General features: G+C 42.2%; 2 protein-coding genes across 6 annotated transcripts in view; one reads left to right on the top strand and one right to left on the bottom strand.

Annotated features, from left to right (window-relative positions):
* LOC111863672 (ionotropic receptor 93a) overlaps nucleotides 1-11,445 on the top strand; it is a 66,009-nt gene extending 54,564 nt beyond the window's left edge. For 4 of the 5 annotated variants that reach the window (XM_023850191.1, XM_023850192.2, XM_023850190.2 and 1 more), the window contains 3 exons: nucleotides 2,189-2,381; nucleotides 6,944-7,127; nucleotides 8,356-8,691. In XM_023850191.1, coding sequence (XP_023705959.1) covers nucleotides 2,189-2,381; nucleotides 6,944-7,127; nucleotides 8,356-8,616 — 638 coding nt within the window. In that variant the 3' untranslated portion in view covers nucleotides 8,617-8,691. Of the gene's footprint in view, nucleotides 1-2,188; nucleotides 2,382-6,943; nucleotides 7,128-8,355; nucleotides 8,692-11,095 lie in introns of those variants that run through there. The other variant, XM_023850193.2, reaches the window with a different exon arrangement.
* Nucleotides 1-19,395, bottom strand: part of LOC111863657 — a 188,749-nt gene that overhangs the window by 68,197 nt on the left and 101,157 nt on the right. The gene's annotated exons all lie outside the window — the stretch shown is intronic.

Genomic DNA, 19,395 nt, shown 5'->3' with positions numbered 1-19,395 from the left:
ACCATGAAGACATGAAGGAGTGAGTGTATAGATCCACATTTTCTTGACCTCGGCACTAGTTGGAGGTGAGTGGTCAGCTTCATGCCCCGGCTGCTTTACTCCCGGGGAAAGAGCCCCCGATACCCATTGGATAGAAGGTTGGGTGGACCACAGAGCCGGTCTGGACGACATGGAGAAGAGAAAATTCTTCATTCTACCGAAACTCGAATTCCGACCTCTTGGTCGTGCAGCCCGTAGCCAGTCGCTATCCCGTCTCGCAAAGATACCGATGAGATTAACAAAATGATGATGTTTGTGTAACACGCCTCTTTTCGTTGCAGAACGACAAGGATTACGAGTACCTGAATAAAACCGTCAAGGACGGCCGTGGCCGCTTCCTGGAGATGCCGGACCTCGATATGTTCACCTTGGTCAAGAACAGTTGAGTGTCGCCTTCCTACCTCACAAATACAGTTGTGAATATTTTATAAATTTTTACACTGTATGCTTCTAGGCATAAATATTGAAGAAAACTGCATAATGAGGAACTTCATAAATTGTACTCTTCTCCAAGTATAATTAGAATGATCACGTCAAGGAGGATGAGGTGGACAGGGAATGTAGCACGAATGGGGAGAAGAGGAATGCATACAAGATATTAGTCTGAAACCCAGAAGGAAATAGACCACTGGCAAGATCAAGGCGTAGGTGGGTGGACAATATTAAAACGGATGTTAGATAGGATGGGATGATATGGACTGGATTGATTTCACTTAGGATAGGGACCAGTGGAGGGCTCTTGTGAACACGGTAATGAACCTTCGGGTTCCATAAAATTCTGGAAAGTTCTTGAGTAGGTGCAGAATTGGCGGCTTCTTAAGAACGGCTCAACTCCATGAGTGAGTGACACATAAATATTAGATCATCATTTATTTGTGCCCCCCTCACAACCCTCATCACAGGTCTGAGAAACTAGGCTCAAGATTTGTATTCGGGAGATGTTGAGTTCGAATATCAGCCAGGGCACTGAATGTTCTCATTGCGGTGTCTCGTGATATTCTTCAGCTCATCCAGTCAAATACTGAGCAGTACCTCGATTAGTCTATGACCGCTTTCTTCCAAATTCGTTCAGATTCAGTATTCATGAATCATACTACCGTCTGACGCCAAACTTTCAACATATTTAAAGAAAGCATTGTACTAAGAAACCTGGAAGGAACAACCGTCCATTTGTTAATTAACTGAAATACCGAGAAGAGTTACAATAAGAAAATTAACATTTGAAACCTCATATAGCAATATTTATACAGCCGAGAGATGCGTTTTGAGTTATGATTCATTTTATTAAGAATCCAAATGTTACAACGTTTATTTTAATTTAGTGTTACCAGGTCGCCTCTTTTCACCTAGGTCTGCTATGGATGGTTACTGCTGACCAAAGTTTACTGTTGTATTTTAGCGTCCTGTTGCACTGATTTTCTTCCATGACATGTCTACAGTGGTCGTCTTGTAGTTCACTCAGTTTCACCTGTTACTTCACGACCTGTTTCGGCAACACAGTGCCATCATCAGGTGCCCTAATTACGCTAATCTACTCGTATTTCATTTCTTGCTTTTATAAACTTTTTAAATAATTTTATAAGGCAAGCAATGAAATAGATTAGCGTATTTAGGGCATCTGNTTGCCGAAACAGGTCGTGAAGTAACAGGCGAAACTGAGTGCACTACAAGACGGCAACTGTATACATATCATGAATGTTTACTGTATTCTTTGTTGCTGTTAGAATTAATTATGTAAAATATATAAACTGCAGTGTCACTGGGCCCACGGACCGCCGAATGCGGCCCGAGAACTAATGTACGTTCTAGCGACTCCAAGCATTCACAATCAAATCATGTTTAGTGGTGTTAACACAACATCCAGGATTGAAAAAAAAATATATGATGAGGTGCTAAGAAGCTGTTGTAACCGTAAGTATGCATTCTTCATGAAAGTGACATCAGATGATGACAGAGAGACTACTGATGTCAGAGCCATCTATGGCAGGATGAGCTGTATCAGCAACCTGTGCGCGCACTTTCCTACCTGCGTAGCGTCTTACCATAATTCCTCGCAGCAATATTACGATTTTCTTGTACAGAAATTTTTGAAAATTTGTTCCAAGATGTTACTGTGACAGCGATATTGATTCAATGATTTCTTCTGCAGAGAAACTGTCTCTACTCAGGGAACGGCGTTCTGTGGAATACTGGATGTTCCGAGACTACATGATCAAGACAGAGGACAACGTTCCAGAGAATGAGAGATGCACCTTCGTAGTGACGCCCAAATCTTTCATGGTTCACGGCATTGCGTTCGCGTACCCAAAGGACAGCGACCTCGGGAGGTTCTTCGATCCTCTGTAAGTTTCTGTTTAGTAGGAAATTTGCGACAGTTCCTGAGAATAATGCTTCTAAAATGGGAGAACATTTAACAGATTAATTCCGTGAGAATAATTTAATATTGTGTGAGTACTATATACCCGGAAGCCAGGATAGCTCAGTCAGCACAGCGACGGTCTACTGATTGGAATTCGGTTCTCGGTAAGGAAAGGAAATTTTTCTATACCCCACAGCGTCCAAGATCGTCTCAAGGGCTCACCCAGCCTCCTGTTCAGTGAATATCAGGGGCCCTTTCTCAAAGAGTAAAGCTATCCACTTACCTCCATCCAGTGCAGAGGTCAAGAATGGTGGAGGCGTACACCCACCCCCCATACGTCTTCATGGCGTGGTGCTTAATTAGTTAGGTACAAGAATAACGTTACCTTTGAGCTTTACGAATACAAAGTATGCCCTGAATCACAGGCCTGTGTTCTGTATACACAGCCGATACAGTGTTCCGCCCTACTCCCTGTATTTTCTCCAGTAACTGACAAAAGGGGAACATCTAATGGGCGATATATTCTGTTATGACGAAATGTACACATATCCCAAATCTTTATAGCTTTTTTATGCACATGATTTCTATTATCGGGCTTGTGTCACTAGTGTTATATATACCATGCACATTAGCGACCGGAACACGTGTGAAGAAAAGACCGTCCAACAAATTACACATCGCTGCGAAAAACAAGACATACAAGAAAGAAGAATGTTACGACACGAAATACATTATTTTAAGAATAAAGACAACATTTTATGTATTAAGTTCTAACACGTACTAAATTGGTTTAAATAATAAAATGGTTGGATGTACCGCCCTCACGGACTATATAATACTATAACACAGTACATCTTACGCAAATCATTGTGATGGCTCGGTGTGGCCTGTACGTGTCGTTGGATTTACGTGAAATCGTGGACTAATAATGATAATTTGCCTGCAGAGCTGCACTGAATATTGCGTTGTGTAAATATGAGTATATTGATATCCGTCGACATAAAAATTTATGTAAAAATACCGACATAGGCTCTCTACATTAAAATGTTAACACGACATGTTTCAACCCTTATTGGGTCATCATCAAGTGTATCACTTGTGCTTATGTGCTGAGCTTCTTGTTTCATATGGATCGGTATATTTTTCAAATTTGACCATATGATATGTGATATTTGCCTTGTAACAAAGCCTTTGTTATCTACTTTTCAGCTTAAGCTGTACTGATATTAATTACAATTTTTTTATTGTTAGTGGGGTGGGACTAAGTCCCTTGTACTGCGGCCACTTCTGGCCTATTGTACCAGCCCCAGATGATAGGTCAGGGTGATTGTGGAGCAATTGGTGAAATGAAGATTGGCAGGGGAACTGAAGTACTCGGAGAAAACCTGCCCCAGCGCCACTTTGTCCACCACAAATCCCAATTGACCAGACCCGGGATCGAACCCGGGCCGCCGTGGTGAGAAACCAGCGACTAACCGCTTGAGCTATGGCGCAGCCCTTCAATTACAATTAGTTAAAATTAATGTAAATTAATTAAGTTAAAGTTCAAAATTAAAATTAAATTTAAAATTTATATGGCTATTCCGGTGGTGCACTGGTTATCCTGGGCTTGGTTCTTCCTTCGTGGATATGATGTTACGATTTCTCGCGTGTTCATATGCGTTATTCCTTATTTATGCCATGTCGGGATGTAAGCTGAATGTTGTACGATTGTGTGTTGTGGTGTTGTTTTCTTATGATATCTGGAGCAGTTCTCATATGGTCTTTTAGTTGGTCGTTAGAGTCTAGACAATAAAGACTGTGCATTGCATATTGTGTTGAAGTTATCAACCAATGCGGCAGGATAATTAAATACAATGTTATGAACTAGTCTTAGAACTCTGGATTCCATGGACAGAGTTCATTTGAAGCACACGCCCGCGGCTACATGTACTGCCATTTTGCAACTGTAAACTGTGACTGAACCGGGTTCCTTTCTGCATATGACCACCAGTGAATTGCGCAGCCTCTGCACATTATAAACACCCTTCTAATTCGATAACAGCCAAAAATAGCTTTCCGAGTTTCCGTTAGCCCCTTAACACGTGTTTCTCATGACGGGGTATTAAAGTTGTGTAATAAATTTAGCTTTAGTCTACACAGTTAATTCTGTTCCCTCTTTAACATGCTGCTGAAACCGTAAGTGAACAACCACGCAGATGTGCCGTTACTGAGTCGAAATCGTCTCCCTAATAAAGGGAAAAGTCCATGTTTTCATTTTGAATTGTTTCATTTTTGGTCCGTTACACTATCAATCACAAAGTCAATAGAAAGTCCGTCGAGTGTAACAATTTATAGGTCACTTCTTTATCACTTCTGCCTTACATGTTTCGGTTTAATAAAACCATCATCAGAGGCACATAGTACAAGCATGAAAACACTGTCGTTGTTTAAGATGCACACAGTTATGTTTGCTGCGTGGACGCTGCTACAATATGTCGACGTGTAAAAGCACAACACTTGCCAGGATTGTTGAATGCACGTTCAGTTCTCACATTCATCCGAAACTGCCCTCAAGTTAAAACGCCAATGTTAAAATATTTAAAATTTAAAACATTTGAAGTAAAATGTTAGGCTCCTCCTTGTTAATTCATCCCGAAGATGAGAGATGTCAGCTTTAGGTTGTATGGCTTGTGGTTAGATGTTTCCTATGTGCTGTGTGTTGTGTACACAACTTATAAATTGTTACACTCGACGGACTTTCTATTGACTTTGTCCATGTTTTCAGTTCAGATTCATTCCACGTCTTTATCAAAATGCTTGATACAGCTAAGAGCCCCTTACAGGAAAGCACTGGAAAACGTGCAGATACACTGATACAGGAGGTGTGAACGGGCATGGAGAAGGAAGAAGGGAAAATAAACAAGCAACAAGTACTAAAAATTAAACAACGTAAATAAAATTATTACAGATGTTATTAACATATTTAGTAATACCAGTTAAATGAAAGGGGCACACGGTGAGTGGGTGGCTGAGGCACTATGCTACAAGCCGGAAGGTCGTGGATTCGGTTCCCGATGAGGTTACTGATTTTTCCTTTTCATTTTATCTAATCCTTCTAGCCTCACTATGGCCCTGGGGTCGACTCAGACTCTAACGGAAATGAATACCAGAAATCATCCTAGGGGGTAAAGGGCGGCCAGCCTCTAAAGCTAACAACCTCACTTCCCTCTATTAGCCGATTGTGTGGAAAACGTGGGAGCCTCGACGTCCCACAATCCTATTGGCTTCCACGGCCTGTTACAGGGATAAACTGCGTAGCTTTAGTCCGCAAGCGAACTATACCGACCGAGTGACCTCTTCTTTTCGGCGAAGTTGGTGCCAATTTTAGAGGATAGATGGTGTCGCGTGGTGAGCGCAACGAATCCTCACGGCCGTTAATCTCGGTTTTCTAGACCAGAGCCGGCACTTCTCACGAGGCTGAGTGGACCCCGTTACAGACCCACTACACCACAGAAAATGTGGTAGCCCCTCGAATCGAACCCGGGACCTCTGGATCTGTAGCCAGGAACTCTGACCACTAGACTACAGAGGCGGCCCCGTTACAGGGGTGGCTCTACGTTTAGTCAAAGGAAATAACGCTCTCTTAAGAACAGCATTATATCCGCAGACTAAATCTCCCGCAGAAACACGCATGGCTGACGGACTGACCTCAGATGTTTAAAAGTCTCTGATTTGCCCAGAGCGTACACGGAACACCAGCAATATCAAAAATGGACAAGTACCTGAGTTCGTTTTTAAACACATTAATGAGAAATTAAGCGTTAAGGAATCACAGCCTGGACTAGAGTAATGAAAAATTTAATCTAACCAATATCATTATGTATATTATCACAAATGTCAATAAGGAAATCTGCTACAACAGGAGGCTGCAAATTTCCTTGAATTTTTTCATGGTGAAGTTAATCAGCACATCCGATGGAATTCCAGGCGCCAGAAGCGTCCTCAAGTTTAGAACGCTGTGCGAAGTTATGAGACTGTCTGCAGCAGAAACGGAAATTTAAGCTTTGTGGAAGAATTTAATCAACATGACTGTGTTAATGAAGCTTACATTAAAAAGAAGATTACATGATCTCTGACATATTAGAAGCAGGCTACTGGTTTATTACATAATTTGTAATTCTTAGTTTACCAAGTAAAGAAAAGGTAGAGTCCCTATGCGTAATTAATTAAACACTACGCCATGAAGGTGCATGGGGGGAGTGGATGTATAGATCCATATTTTCTTGGCCTCGGCACTAACTGGAGGTGAGTGGTCAACTTCACGCCCCGGCCACTTTACCCCCGGGGAAAGAGCCCTCGGTACCCATTGGATAGGATGTTCGGTGGGCCCCAGAACCGGTCAGGACGTCGTGGAGAAGAGAAAATTCTTGACTCTACCGGGACACGAACTCTGATCCCTCGGTTGTCCACCCCGTAGCTAGTCGCTGTACCGACTACGCTCTCCCTGCTCCAAGAATGCCAGTGTCAGTTACAAACTGTAAGACCAAACACGCATTTTGACAGGTTCCAGTCGCTGGTAGAGGCGGGCATTGTAAAACATTTACTGAAGCAAGGACTGCCACCAACAGAGATCTGCCCCTTGAATCTGCGTAGCACGGAACGTCAACTACGAAATGGCGACCTCTTCACCACCTACATGGTAGTCGTCGTCGGTTTCATCTCTGCTATCGTCGCCTTTGTCGGCGAGGTAAGCGCTGTTATGACGTAGAAGAAAACAGTATCGATGTATCGGTATTGGGCACATGCACAATCGAAATTCAAGTAATTTAAGTGACTGAATGGCCAGAGGCAGAACTCCTAAAGACATTTTATGAATATTTAATTCAGTGTTAGATCCAGAACAGTTGAGGGACCCACGCAACCTCGACCTATGGAATATTGCGGAATTGTTAGGAGCCTATGTCCGGTGGGACGAGCAGCGAGAGATCAAAAGGGGACAACTCGCTTCCAAGTTCAGAGCTTAAAATACCTGAGAAAATTTCATAATAAGAAGCTTCACGTTATTCTGTTCACCAAGCATGATAATATAGTTCAAATCACGGAGAATGAAATGGACAGGTAACTTTATATGAATGGAGATATCAGAAAAGTATATAATATTTATATTTGAAAACTCTGAAGGGAAGACATAATTCCGTTGACACAGATTATGTATAGCTGGGAGAAAATATTTAAATTGACTTTAAAGAAATTGGATTGCGGAACATGTACTGGATCCATCTGGCATAGAATAGGGACCAGTGATGGGAAATTCGAGGTCAGCAATTTGAGGTTCCGTAAAATGTAAGGAATTACCTGAGCAACTGTTAGCTTCTCAATATGAACTCCACACGATGGAGTTAGATTAACAAATGTTCTGCTCTAGCTTATTTCATGTGTTTAAAAATAAGGTGTGCTAAGTGGCACGCGGTAACGCAGTTGGTTGAGGCACTACGCTACGAGCCGGAAGGTGGCGGGTTCTATTCTCGATTACGTTATTGGATTTTTTTTAATTCGTCGAATCCCTCCAGCCGCACTATAGTCCTGGGTTCGACTCAGCCTCTAACAGAAATGAGTACCAGGAATCTTCCTGTGGTGTAGAGGGCGGCCGGCGCGTAAAGCTGACATCACCGCCATCTGTGAGCAGACTGTCTAGAGAAAATGTGGGAGGCTTGACGTCTCACAACCCTATGGGCCTTTTACTTAGTTATTTCCTTCACTACATCAGAAGAAAATCACTGATCCTTCCGTATTGTGTGTGAATGAGAGGCTTGTCTCTTCATGTTTCGTTTCTCCTTCCCATGACAGCTGCATGCTGTACCTGACAGAGTTACGACCGAAGAATCTGCTTAGGTAGATCACATGCTCGAAGAAAGACGTGTCACAGTTTCTATGGGTCGTGAATCTAATTTTAATTTATTTTTTATTCCCGAAAGGTGTTTTACACAACGATGAAGAGGTGTTCTGCAGGGAACAAGACGGAGATTTCAGACATTGACTGGACGGGAAACCTAGGTTACAAGAAGTCGCAGCTGTTCCCTCCTTCATACTCGTCTCTGATGCAACAACAACATGGCTTCGGGAAACATCAGAACATCAACGGGCGAGACTACCTGGTGATCAACTCAAAACCCGGGGATCCACAGCTCATTCCTGTTCGCGCGCCATCTTCTTTCCTTTTTCAATATTCGGCCTAATTTTCTAAAGGTTTGTGTTGTAAATATATAACACTTTCAGTACTACAATCATTTACTGATTATATAAGATCTGAGGTTTTCATGGCGCTGACTATGCAGAATGTCGTCTTCTGAGATGTGTCGCTGGGTAGAGCTTGTGTGAACCGTTGTTTCGGAGGAACATGTCGCCTCCATCTTTAGGGTTGGAAAAATCCGCAAGCGAGGAACCAGCGTGAACAGGTGGCTCCAGCCATCTGCTCTTTCAAATTTATACTCTCTGTATGACACTGGAGAAGAATTAGGAAATTACCTATAGAATGTGTCCAGTAAAACTCTCAGCAATAAATGGATATTGTGTTTTGAGTTCATGAATTCACTAAATCCATTAACCCTATGGAGGTAAAAGTACTTCAGGCAACGCACATATTTTTTTCGCCGCTTGAACGACCACTCCAGTGAGTGTTAGGTCGAATAATCTACACTTTCGCAGAAATGAATGATTTGTGTAATTATGGCACAAGATTGTTTCATTAGGTATTGTTCACGAAGAACGCAAGGTACTCACTTCGATGTAACAATTTGTTAACTTGGCATATTCTGATATAAATGACCATATGGTTTCCAATATGAACTAAACGTTGAGGGATTTTTCAGTATATTGCGTTTTTTAAATAAATTAACCGCTTGAATATGTGTGTACGATCACAGATTATTTTCTCAGAATTTATATTTGTGTATTTATTATAATAATCAAGAAGTTCTGATCGCCTACTTTCCTGTCACTACATGTTGAGTACTTGATACGACACGGACCGCATTGAAAACACTGCGTTTTCGTTTCCGGGGGAACGCTTTTACCGAGCCGCTGCCTAGCAACAGCCGTCACTTCCGGCTCCACTATTCTGGTTTTTGGAGGGGACATAGACACACAAACAGCAAGGTTATCTCATAAGCCGCCCTTTATTCTTTCAAAATAAGGAAAGTAGGCTAAAAATATATTTTAGTATTATTTTATGATGGTGTGTAGCTTCAATAGTTTTCTAAACTAAGATACTAACATTGATAGAATGGCAATATTATTATTTTCTTGCCTGCAGTACACAACTGCAGTCACAGTTTCTGCAAATAATACCCTCCTCCCAATGATTCACTGTTACATGTACTAAATCACGTTTACACTGAATATGATATCAGTAATGGAAATTAACTTTTGACAAATGGGAGACTACAATGCCAATTGAAGCTCAGGAACAGCCTCCACTGCCGCCTTTCGGTCAATGCTACAACTATTATTACAGCCTTATACCAGCTACAGGAAAACGCATCTGGAATGGCGACTGACGTTTAGGAACTTCTCTCACCGCCGCCTACCAGCCAATCCCGCAACCACAACAGCTTTCTCTTGGTGACGTAACAGAATCATTGCACCACTAAACAGAATTGTATTATGGAAACGTAATCCGTCATTCGGGAACTCTAAGCTTTATTTTATATTACTCTTAAATATCATTTAGATAAGAATATGGCAAGTATAATATTTTAGTCATAAGTAAATTAAGTAATATACTACATTATTTAAGCTGATTTTTTGTAAGAAACATGGTGGATTAGCTTTGCTTTTATGTAATGTATGTCTACATAACCAGTTATGCAAGGGTACCATTAATTATTTAGTTTTGAGTCCTTGGTGTTTTTCCTCTTTTGATGATTTCAGTCCATACTTGAATTTTTCATGTGACACATACGTGTATACAGTGGGCAGGTTTGCGATTAATTTTTCACAATTGTGTGAGGAAATTCAGTTCACTGTATGTAATTAATGTAGGTCTACACATTCACAGCCAAAATATATCCTTATTTCTAAGGTAATGTGGAAACGGGAAAGTATTCTTATGTATTAAGGCGTGCCCACATTACTCGTGCTCGTGCTCGTGTGACTCGCTATGCTCGCGAGTAATGTGGACGATATGACAAGTCACGAGACAAGCAAATTTTAAATTTTAAATTTAAAAACTATAGGCAATAAATTAAAATACGACTACAGCCTATACACACTACGAGTAAATATACGGATCCTCAAGCGCCGAAGCCTGGCGAGCAACTGAAGTAGTGTGGACGAAGATTTACGAGCACAAGTAAAAGCCAGACGAGTCTCCCGACGAGCACGAGCACGAGTGATGTGGACGCGCCTTTACAAGAGCGAAGTGATATTTCAATGTTTTCAAAACCGAAGAATGCTGAGTTACTGACAGATGAATGTGTAACGGGACACTTCTACAGATCAGTTCTGGATGCATCATAACGATAATTTGTGATATCAATATAACATATGCATTTATGTAAAATTTCTTGGTATTGTCTTTTTTTGTATTTCGACGCTTACGGGGAAGGATCGCGAAGTTCCCAGAATTCAGTCGCATCGAGGTAATCGCGCTCCCTGTTAAAGCGAGGGGGTCTCGATTTTGTCCCTGTAGGGTAAATGGTGAATTCCACATTTTAGATCGAAGTTCTTAAATGTCTGAAGGGCGCCATTCGCCGGGAAAGGCTGGAAAAAACGGAGGAACAATTGGATCCTGCACCATGACAGCGCCCCTTATCGTGCAGCACAAGTTCCAGCCATCACACAGCCACCTCATTCTCCTGACCTCGCTCTATGAGATTTCTATCTCATAATTCATGAAGCTCTCAACTACAATTAGGGACATCATTACAACAAAACATAAACATACTTCAATGTACAAGATATTCATAACAGACAAATAATATTTTCTGCATTAATTTCTCTTAATGTCAGTGTGTCAGTGAGCGATGTATTGGTTTGATTAATATGTAATAAAGTTTTGAGATAATTTAAAATTACCATTTGTTCTTCAGTATAACTAACGTAAACCATAAAATTTTACTCTGACAGAAGAACGGCGACTACAAAGGTTGCTGTATTCTGGTGTGTGATCCCATGTACTCTGATGACATATTTACCGGAAATTTTCTACCAGGATATACGGTGTTACATCCTAGAGGTTATTCATAATTAGTGATTAGAGCAAGTTCTTCCAGAGTAATTAGAAGTGGCAACCTGTAATACTGAACCCTAATCTCAATATTTTTACTTAATTTTTGGGTAAGCACCAGGCTGCCTGTACGATAAGATGCACTGTGGCCATGGAAATTCAGCCGTTTAAGCCAAATATAATCACACAAACACTTGCAGGCGTCCGTATATTTTTGTTGAAGTTACAAGGGCAAGCAACGCCTACGATCTCGGCGCATTCTGGAGGGAATGTGTTTGGAAATTATTCCCTCTCTACGTCACGGCTTAATTTAGATGTGAATCAGATATACCAGAGTTCTGTCTTTATCTTTTCACAGATGAAATTCAGTTCTTCCAGCTGTTATATAATTTCAGTGGGTTTTTTTTTCGCAGGATATTTACCGACGCTTTTAGCATCGAGATTTTACAGTCGGATGTTATGATGATGAATTTTATAGACCTTGTATAATTGTCACTTATTATAGTGCAGGGACAAAGGGTGTACATAATCCATAGTGACCTGAAAGCCGTGACGGCGCCGATATGCTCGTGCCGAAACTGCGGTACAACAAACCTAGCGCCTTCATAGAGAGACCGACCCCTCCTTCGTCAAAGAGGAGGCCAAATTTTGAAATATGTATATGCCTAGGAAATAACAAAAATCTTGGTCATGGATCTCGAGGAAACTGAAGCCAGGGATGACTGTGCTGACGAAGGTCATTAGTAATTTGACCGACCGACTGGAGCCAGTCGAGAATTGACAGCTGAAATTGGAGGTTGGCAGTTGAAAGTCAGTCCACCACAGAAATTAGCAGCTGAAATAAGTACCGGCTGAAGATAATGGTCTGAGTATACGGTTGGTGTGAGACGGTCGCCACCCTGCAAGGACGTGATCCCGGAAACAGAGGAACTTCCGCCACTGAAGCCGTTACTAAGCAACGTGACTGAGGACACTAGTCTGTGGGTGACAGATCTGTGAAGTGTAGTCACGAATTGTAAAAATGTCTAGTAAATCCGATTATCAAATCAAAACCTGTCTATAGTCACTGAAACACGTGACAGTACCGAGCTGCATAGAGACTGGTTCAGGCATTCAAAAGTTTGTAGAGCAAGATACACAGACACGCAGACAGATGGAGATGGTAGAAGCCCACTTTGGTAAAGTAGGTTAAAAATTACTTGATACAGGGAAAATTTGCATACGTTGGTAATGCTGAGAAATTGTCAAAATCAAAAGTAGGTATTGCAACTACCGAAATAATTTTCTTTATTTCAGTATGTTCAATTATTGGAACTGAGTAACCCAGAGATACGTAGGAACTCTTGTTGGCTTTACTTGATCAGCAGAAGTACTTTTCTAATGGAACACTGCATTTTCGTTGTCTTAAAAGTTGTCCCTGTGCTAAACTAATTAAGCACTATGCCATGAAGGCGTATGGGGGAGTGGATGCATAGATCAACATTTTCTTGACCTCAGCTGGAGGTGAGTGGTCAGCTTCACGCCCCGACCGCTTTACCTCCAGGGAAAGAGTCCCCGGTACCCATTGAATAGGGGGTTTGGTGAAACCCAGAGCCAATCTGGACGACGTGGAGAAAATTCTTGACTCTGCCGAGACTCGAACTCCGACACCTCGGTCGTCCAGCCCGTAGCCTGTCGCTATACTGACTACGCTATCCGGACTCCCGATTTTCGTTGTCTTATCACGGGTAAATTAACATTGTTGCTGTAAATGGACGATCTGAGAGTAATAACATTTAAGCAAAGTCCTTCCTTCGTAGCTAGGACAAGCTCTGTGTTAGCGCTCTTAGCAACTGGAGCACTGTGTCAAGTCTTCGTGGTAGGAACTTCATACAGGACAGGGCTTATGGGCTGCGGTCCTTATGTACTGAAATTTGTTTATCTCGTCTAGTTTTCACTTTAACCTATTCTGTTCTTTGGAACTTCCGCTTGCTTGTCCTTCCTTTATTCACCTTTTGTTTCTCCAGCAGAGACCGTTTTTCTGAAGAGCCTAACATCAAACTAACCGCCGATGGCTAATTCGCCATTTTATCTCGTTACACATTACCTAAGCCATTTCACGAGTTCGGACATATTGTCACGTGTACGGGGTTGTGCGTGACTTATAGACGGGTTCTTGATTGGTTGATTGCATTTATTGACACCTCATTCACACAACTCGGGACTACAGGCAATTCAGCGCTATAGCTGATCTACACACATTGCATGTAAGATTTGAGGTTTTCACGGAGGTGACTATGAAGAATGCCGTCTTCTGGGATATGGCACCGTGTAGATCTTGTGTGAACCGACGTTTCGGAGGAATGTATCGACTCGGGGTATAAAAAAATGCGAGCGAGGAACCAAAGTGAGCAGGTGGCTCAGTTATGATTAAGCCTTCGGTAAGAGAGGTAATATGGAAAGAGGCAGCTACTCTACACAACCCGCCCTTCATTTGCTTAGAAGGGGGGCTTTACACTGCCGTCCAACATCTGCACATGTGTTGGCAAGTGAGAGCTTGAGTTCTCAAAGTTCTGAGGCCAAATCTACCTGTCCGTGAAATTATTCGCGAAAGAGACCTTCTAGACTGTGGACATCACACGGAACCAAATTTAAATCTTCACGCCGACATTTTGGAAAGGTTTCAGCTTCCCCACAGTACGTTCCAAAAGTATGATGAAGTGTATGATGCCGTTGGCTTACAATAAAGCGTGTTTCATCTTCTGTCGCCGTTCCAACTACAGTCGCAGTAAATAGGACTGGAGAGGGTGTACTCAGTAACGTAGTACTTCTAGCGTTCATTTGTTAAGGGTCCATTAAGCTTCCTTAAAATGGGAATAATGAAATGTAAGTTTGTTGAGGCACTATGCTACAAGCTGGAAGGTCGCGGGTTTGAGTCCCGATATGGTGGATTTTTCTCAATTTACCTAATCCTTCCAGGCGCACTATGGCCCTGGTGTCGACCCAGCCTCTAACAGAAATGAGTACCAGGAATCTTCCTGGGGAGTAAAGGGCGGCCGGCGCGTAAGGCTTGATAAACTTAACTCCATCTGTGAGCCGATTGTCTAGAAAATGTGGGAGCCCCAACCTCCCAAAACCCTATGGACCTCCACGGCCTGTTATAGGGATAATTTTCAAACTTTAAAAATTAATACACCAAACTTCGGTTAAATTTCGTATGGAGCGGTTCATCTTGCCTGACAGAGCAATGACGGGCCTTTATGAACACAGTAATAATTCTTCGGTTCCATGTAATGTTGGAAAATTCTTGTTGGCTCCAATCGAGAACCCCTGTCCCATGGAATTAGTCAGAACATAAATAAGCTCATGTACATGATCTGTTCAGTTCGGTTGATCCGTTGCGCAGGAAAATGTTTTTCCAGCTTGAACGTTAAAATAGGCAAGGCATTCTGTTTATAATTAAATGTTATCTCTTTTACCGGAAGAAGTGAATATGGCCCGATATTTATAGTTTATGGCTTGAACGCGTATTTCCCATTGGTGGATGGGTGATGAATGTTATCTCGAGATACGAGAGGCCATACAAATCGGTTCGTTGCTATATTAACTGCACGGTACGTAAAGAGTTCGCTCTTGTATGGTCAGCCGACATTCTCAGAACGGGCCATGTGAATATCACGTGGCTAGTTTTAGTATTTAAAATAGAAAATACTTATCATGTTATGAAATATGCTAACTGAACAAATGTTATCATACACATTTCTGTATATTCTATTTAACTAACTCCATACAGTTGAGTCCTTCCTGAGAAGCCGACAGTCGTTCAGCTGCTCAAAAATTTTTCGACATTTTATGGAACCCGAACGTTCATTATAGTGTTCACAAGAGCCCTCCATTAGCTCCTATCCTGAGCCGAATAAATCCAGTCGATAATACCTTATCCTATTTCTCTAAGATCATTAATAATATTATTATCCCACCTTTCCTTCTGTCTATCCCACCTATATCTTCTATGCATCACACTTCTCCCCATGCATGCTACATATCGTGCCATTTCATTATCCTTGGCTTCGTCATTCTAATTGTCTTTCGCGAAGAATATAGGTTATGAAGATCCTGAGCACCTTCAGTTTATGTCCCTCCTCTGATGTCAGATACCAAGTTTCACGCTCATTCGAAACTACAGGCAGAATTATGATTTGTATATTTTAATTTTCACGATTTTTTTACAACAGACGAGAAGACAAAAGTTTATGAACCATATGGTAGCAAGGGTTACCAGAATTCTATTTGTTCTAAGTTTACTCGTGAATGGGTAAGTTCTGCAGTGCCAAATGTTAACACTTCCCACAACCAAGCTGCATTTTCTTACACTCACTAGTTCTCGAGAAAATTCAGCAGAACGTACTTAAAACAGCTCTGGGACCGAGGTCCTCAACACTAGCAAACATTGTATTGTATCCTCTGGAGGTTCGATTCTGCTATTCAGCTCGCAACTTCGTCACAAGAATGCTCATGCAGGGGCTCACCCTCTCCGCACCACACTGGAAGAAATTATAGACCGGAAGGTAAGCCCAGGGGACATAGATAGAGCAGGCACGGTACCCCTCATTGAATCATTTAGGGATATTGTCCATAAAAAAAACTCCGTGGCTTTAGTCCGCAAGCGAACTATACCGACCGAGCGACCGCCGCTTGTCGGCGAAGTTAGTGCTAACTTTTGAGGATAGAGGGTGTTACGTGGTCAGCGCAAAGGATCCCCACGGCCGTTAATCTCGGTTTTCTAGACCGGAGCCGCTATTTCCTTGAAGTAGCTCTTCAATTATCCTCACGAGGCTGAGTGTACTCCGTTCCAGACCCACTACTTCTCAAAAAATCTGGTAGCGCCGGAAATCGAACTCGGACCTCCGGATCTTTAGCCAGGAACTCTGACCACTAGACCACAGAGGCGGTCAGCTACTACTTAAAAAGAAATAAAAATAATAACCACTGAAATGGTACAGAGCTTAATAGAACTTCACCTCTACAGCTCAGTCCAGCTCTGTACTTTAACCACTCCAGTCCTGTACTGTATCTATGAAAAAAAAAAAGAAAAAGAAGACTTGTCCCTTTCTGTCGGTTGATGGGCTTCGGGCGAGAGATGAAAGAGGCGATGTCACGCTCGGGTCCTTAACAGAATTTGTCTTCACGTGTATTAAAAATGGCTAGCAGAAAAGGAAATGCGCATCTTAACCGCCTACACTCCAGCAACGGCTGCCAAGCTGTGACGTAAATTTACGAAAGGCTTGCGATAGACACTCACAGGTCACGTGACAAACCGTGAAACCGAGCGGTCCGCCACGGGGCCGCGAAGTGCCGTGGAGAGCCGCTTCAAGCAGAGAACCTTGCATTTGTGGCCTTTGTATGTTTATGCCCTTTTGTCGCGCGTTCTGCCATCTCTCTCAAAATGACTGCTTGCTATAAACGTAATTTTAAAGAAGCAATGCACACAACAGTCTGACACAAAATGTTGTTTGCAGTAACAAGGATATTCCTAAGTTGAGAATACTGTTTACTTATTTACGCATGGAGCTGAGCCCTTCTTGAGGAGAAGCCAAATCTGCAACTACTCAAGAATTTCCCAGTACTTTATGGAACCCGAAGGTTCATTACCGTGTTTACAAGAGCCCTCCGCTGGTCCATATCCTGAGCCAGATCAATCCAATCCATACCATCCCATCCTATCTCTCTAAGATCCAATTTAATATTGTCCACCCACCTACGCTTTGGTCTTCCCAGTGGTCTATTTCCTTCTGGCTTTCCCATAAATATCTTATACGCATTCATCTTCTCCCTCATTCGTGCTACATGCCCTGCCCACCTCATCCTCCTTGACTTGATCATTCTAATTATACTTGGAGAAGAGTACAAGTTATGAAGCTCCTCATTATGCAGTTTTCTCCAACCTCCTGTCACTTCATCCCTCTTCGGTCCACATACTCTCCTGAACACCCTGTTGTCAAAGAGTATACTATTTACATTTCTGAAATTCAAATTCAAGCTCTAATCCTATTATCGATGTTCGTGTTAATTTCAGTGAGACCTTCACAGACAGGCTCGTAAAACAGTACATACGAGTACATCCTGACAAGAATTTATCTGAGAGAGATCGTTCCCAAAGCAACCATTTTCAAGCTGTACATAGACCCAGTACCACTGCATACAATGTTATATCTTCCCTAATTACAAGATTCGCTGATCACAGTGGCCGCGCGATCTAAGGCATGAACTGTCTTCCCTAGCTCGAACGCTGGGACGGTGAATTCCACTCAAGGCATGGATATCTGTGTGCGTTTATTCTGTTTGTGTTGTGCTGTGTGCAGGTAGAGGCCTTGCGACGGGCTGATCCCCCGTCCAAGAAGTTCTGCCGACTACGTATAGGATCAAGAAACTGAAAAAGTGGCCAAGGTCCAAAAAAAGGCTGTAGAGCCATAATAATACAAGATTTCAAAGCAGAGGGAATTCTTTATCCATACATATATGATGCTTTGTTAGCTGATGATAATATATCATGAGAAATCATCAATATCATATAGAATAGGATAGCGCTAGCATGGAGAATGGTCTATAAATTAACGCAGAGATAATTAGGTGTACATTCAATTCTCGTTTGCAGGATGTGGAAAGAATTATAATCAAAATGGAGCTAATTTGTAGGTAAAGGTAAAGCTGTTCCTGTGCTTAACTAATTAAGCACTACGCCATGAAGGCGTATGGGGAAGTGGATGTATAGAGCCACATATTCTTGACCTCGGCATTAGCTGGAGGTGAGTGATCGGTTTCACGCCCAGGCCGCTTTATCCGGGGGAAAGAGCCCCCGGTACCCATTGGATAGGAATTTGGGCGGAACCCTGATTCGGTCTAGACGACGTGGAAAAGAGGAAATTCTTGACTCTACTAGGACTCGAACTCCGGACCCTCGGTCGTCCAGGCCATAGCCAGTCGCTATACCGGCTCCTGTTAGCAAACAGTAGTGATGTGTTTTAGCATCATACTGTATGTATAACATTTTATTCAGTTTCAATCTCACAGAATGTGTTATTCTATGATAACTATACAGTTTTCTAAATTGCGACACGTTTCGGCCACTATTTTTAGCCATCATCAAGTAGTACTTATACAGTCATCTCAATTCTCTGCGCTATTCCCCCCTCCAGTGGCTAATGTATACAAGTTGGGGAAGGTCTTGTTGTTCACATTGTAATTTTTATTTTTTCCCCCTTTTGGCGCCACAGCCCCAATATGGGCCTTGGACTACCTCCATGAAACTTTCCGTTTCACTTCGGTTTACTAGATCTTAGACATTCCTTAGGACACCTTTCGCGGCTGATCAGTTCGTCGTAAGGTCTTTACCTATACACAAACACACAAACTCTGAACATCCATGCCCTCAGTGGGATTGGAACCCACGATCCCGGTATCCGAGCAAGCGAAGACAGTGCATGCCTTAGACCGCTCGGTTACCGTAACCTGTCAGTTTTTGTTTATGGACTTAGAAAAATACCCTAAATTATATAAATCTTTGTCTTTGTTTTCCGAAGGGTATGCGTTATTCGCAACACAAACGCCTTTTAATTTTGAATCAGTCTTAAGATTGCTTTTTTACCTGCTTTAGTTTTAATTACGTTAAGATATGTAGGATAATTTGGACTGGTTAAAGCAATCACCCTGAACGCTAGATAGAGATAGACAGAGATCGGTAATCAGCTTCACGCGTTCAGGAGAAAAAGTCCCCGATATTCACTGGATAGGAGGTTGGGTGGGCCCCATA

The sequence above is a fragment of the Cryptotermes secundus genome, unplaced genomic scaffold, assembly GCF_002891405.2.
Source record: "Cryptotermes secundus unplaced genomic scaffold, Csec_1.0 scaffold234, whole genome shotgun sequence".
In the NCBI taxonomy this organism is placed as follows: Eukaryota; Metazoa; Arthropoda; class Insecta; order Blattodea; family Kalotermitidae; genus Cryptotermes; species Cryptotermes secundus.
Note: the sequence above shows the minus strand (reverse complement) of the source record. Positions and strands in the feature narration are given on the sequence as shown.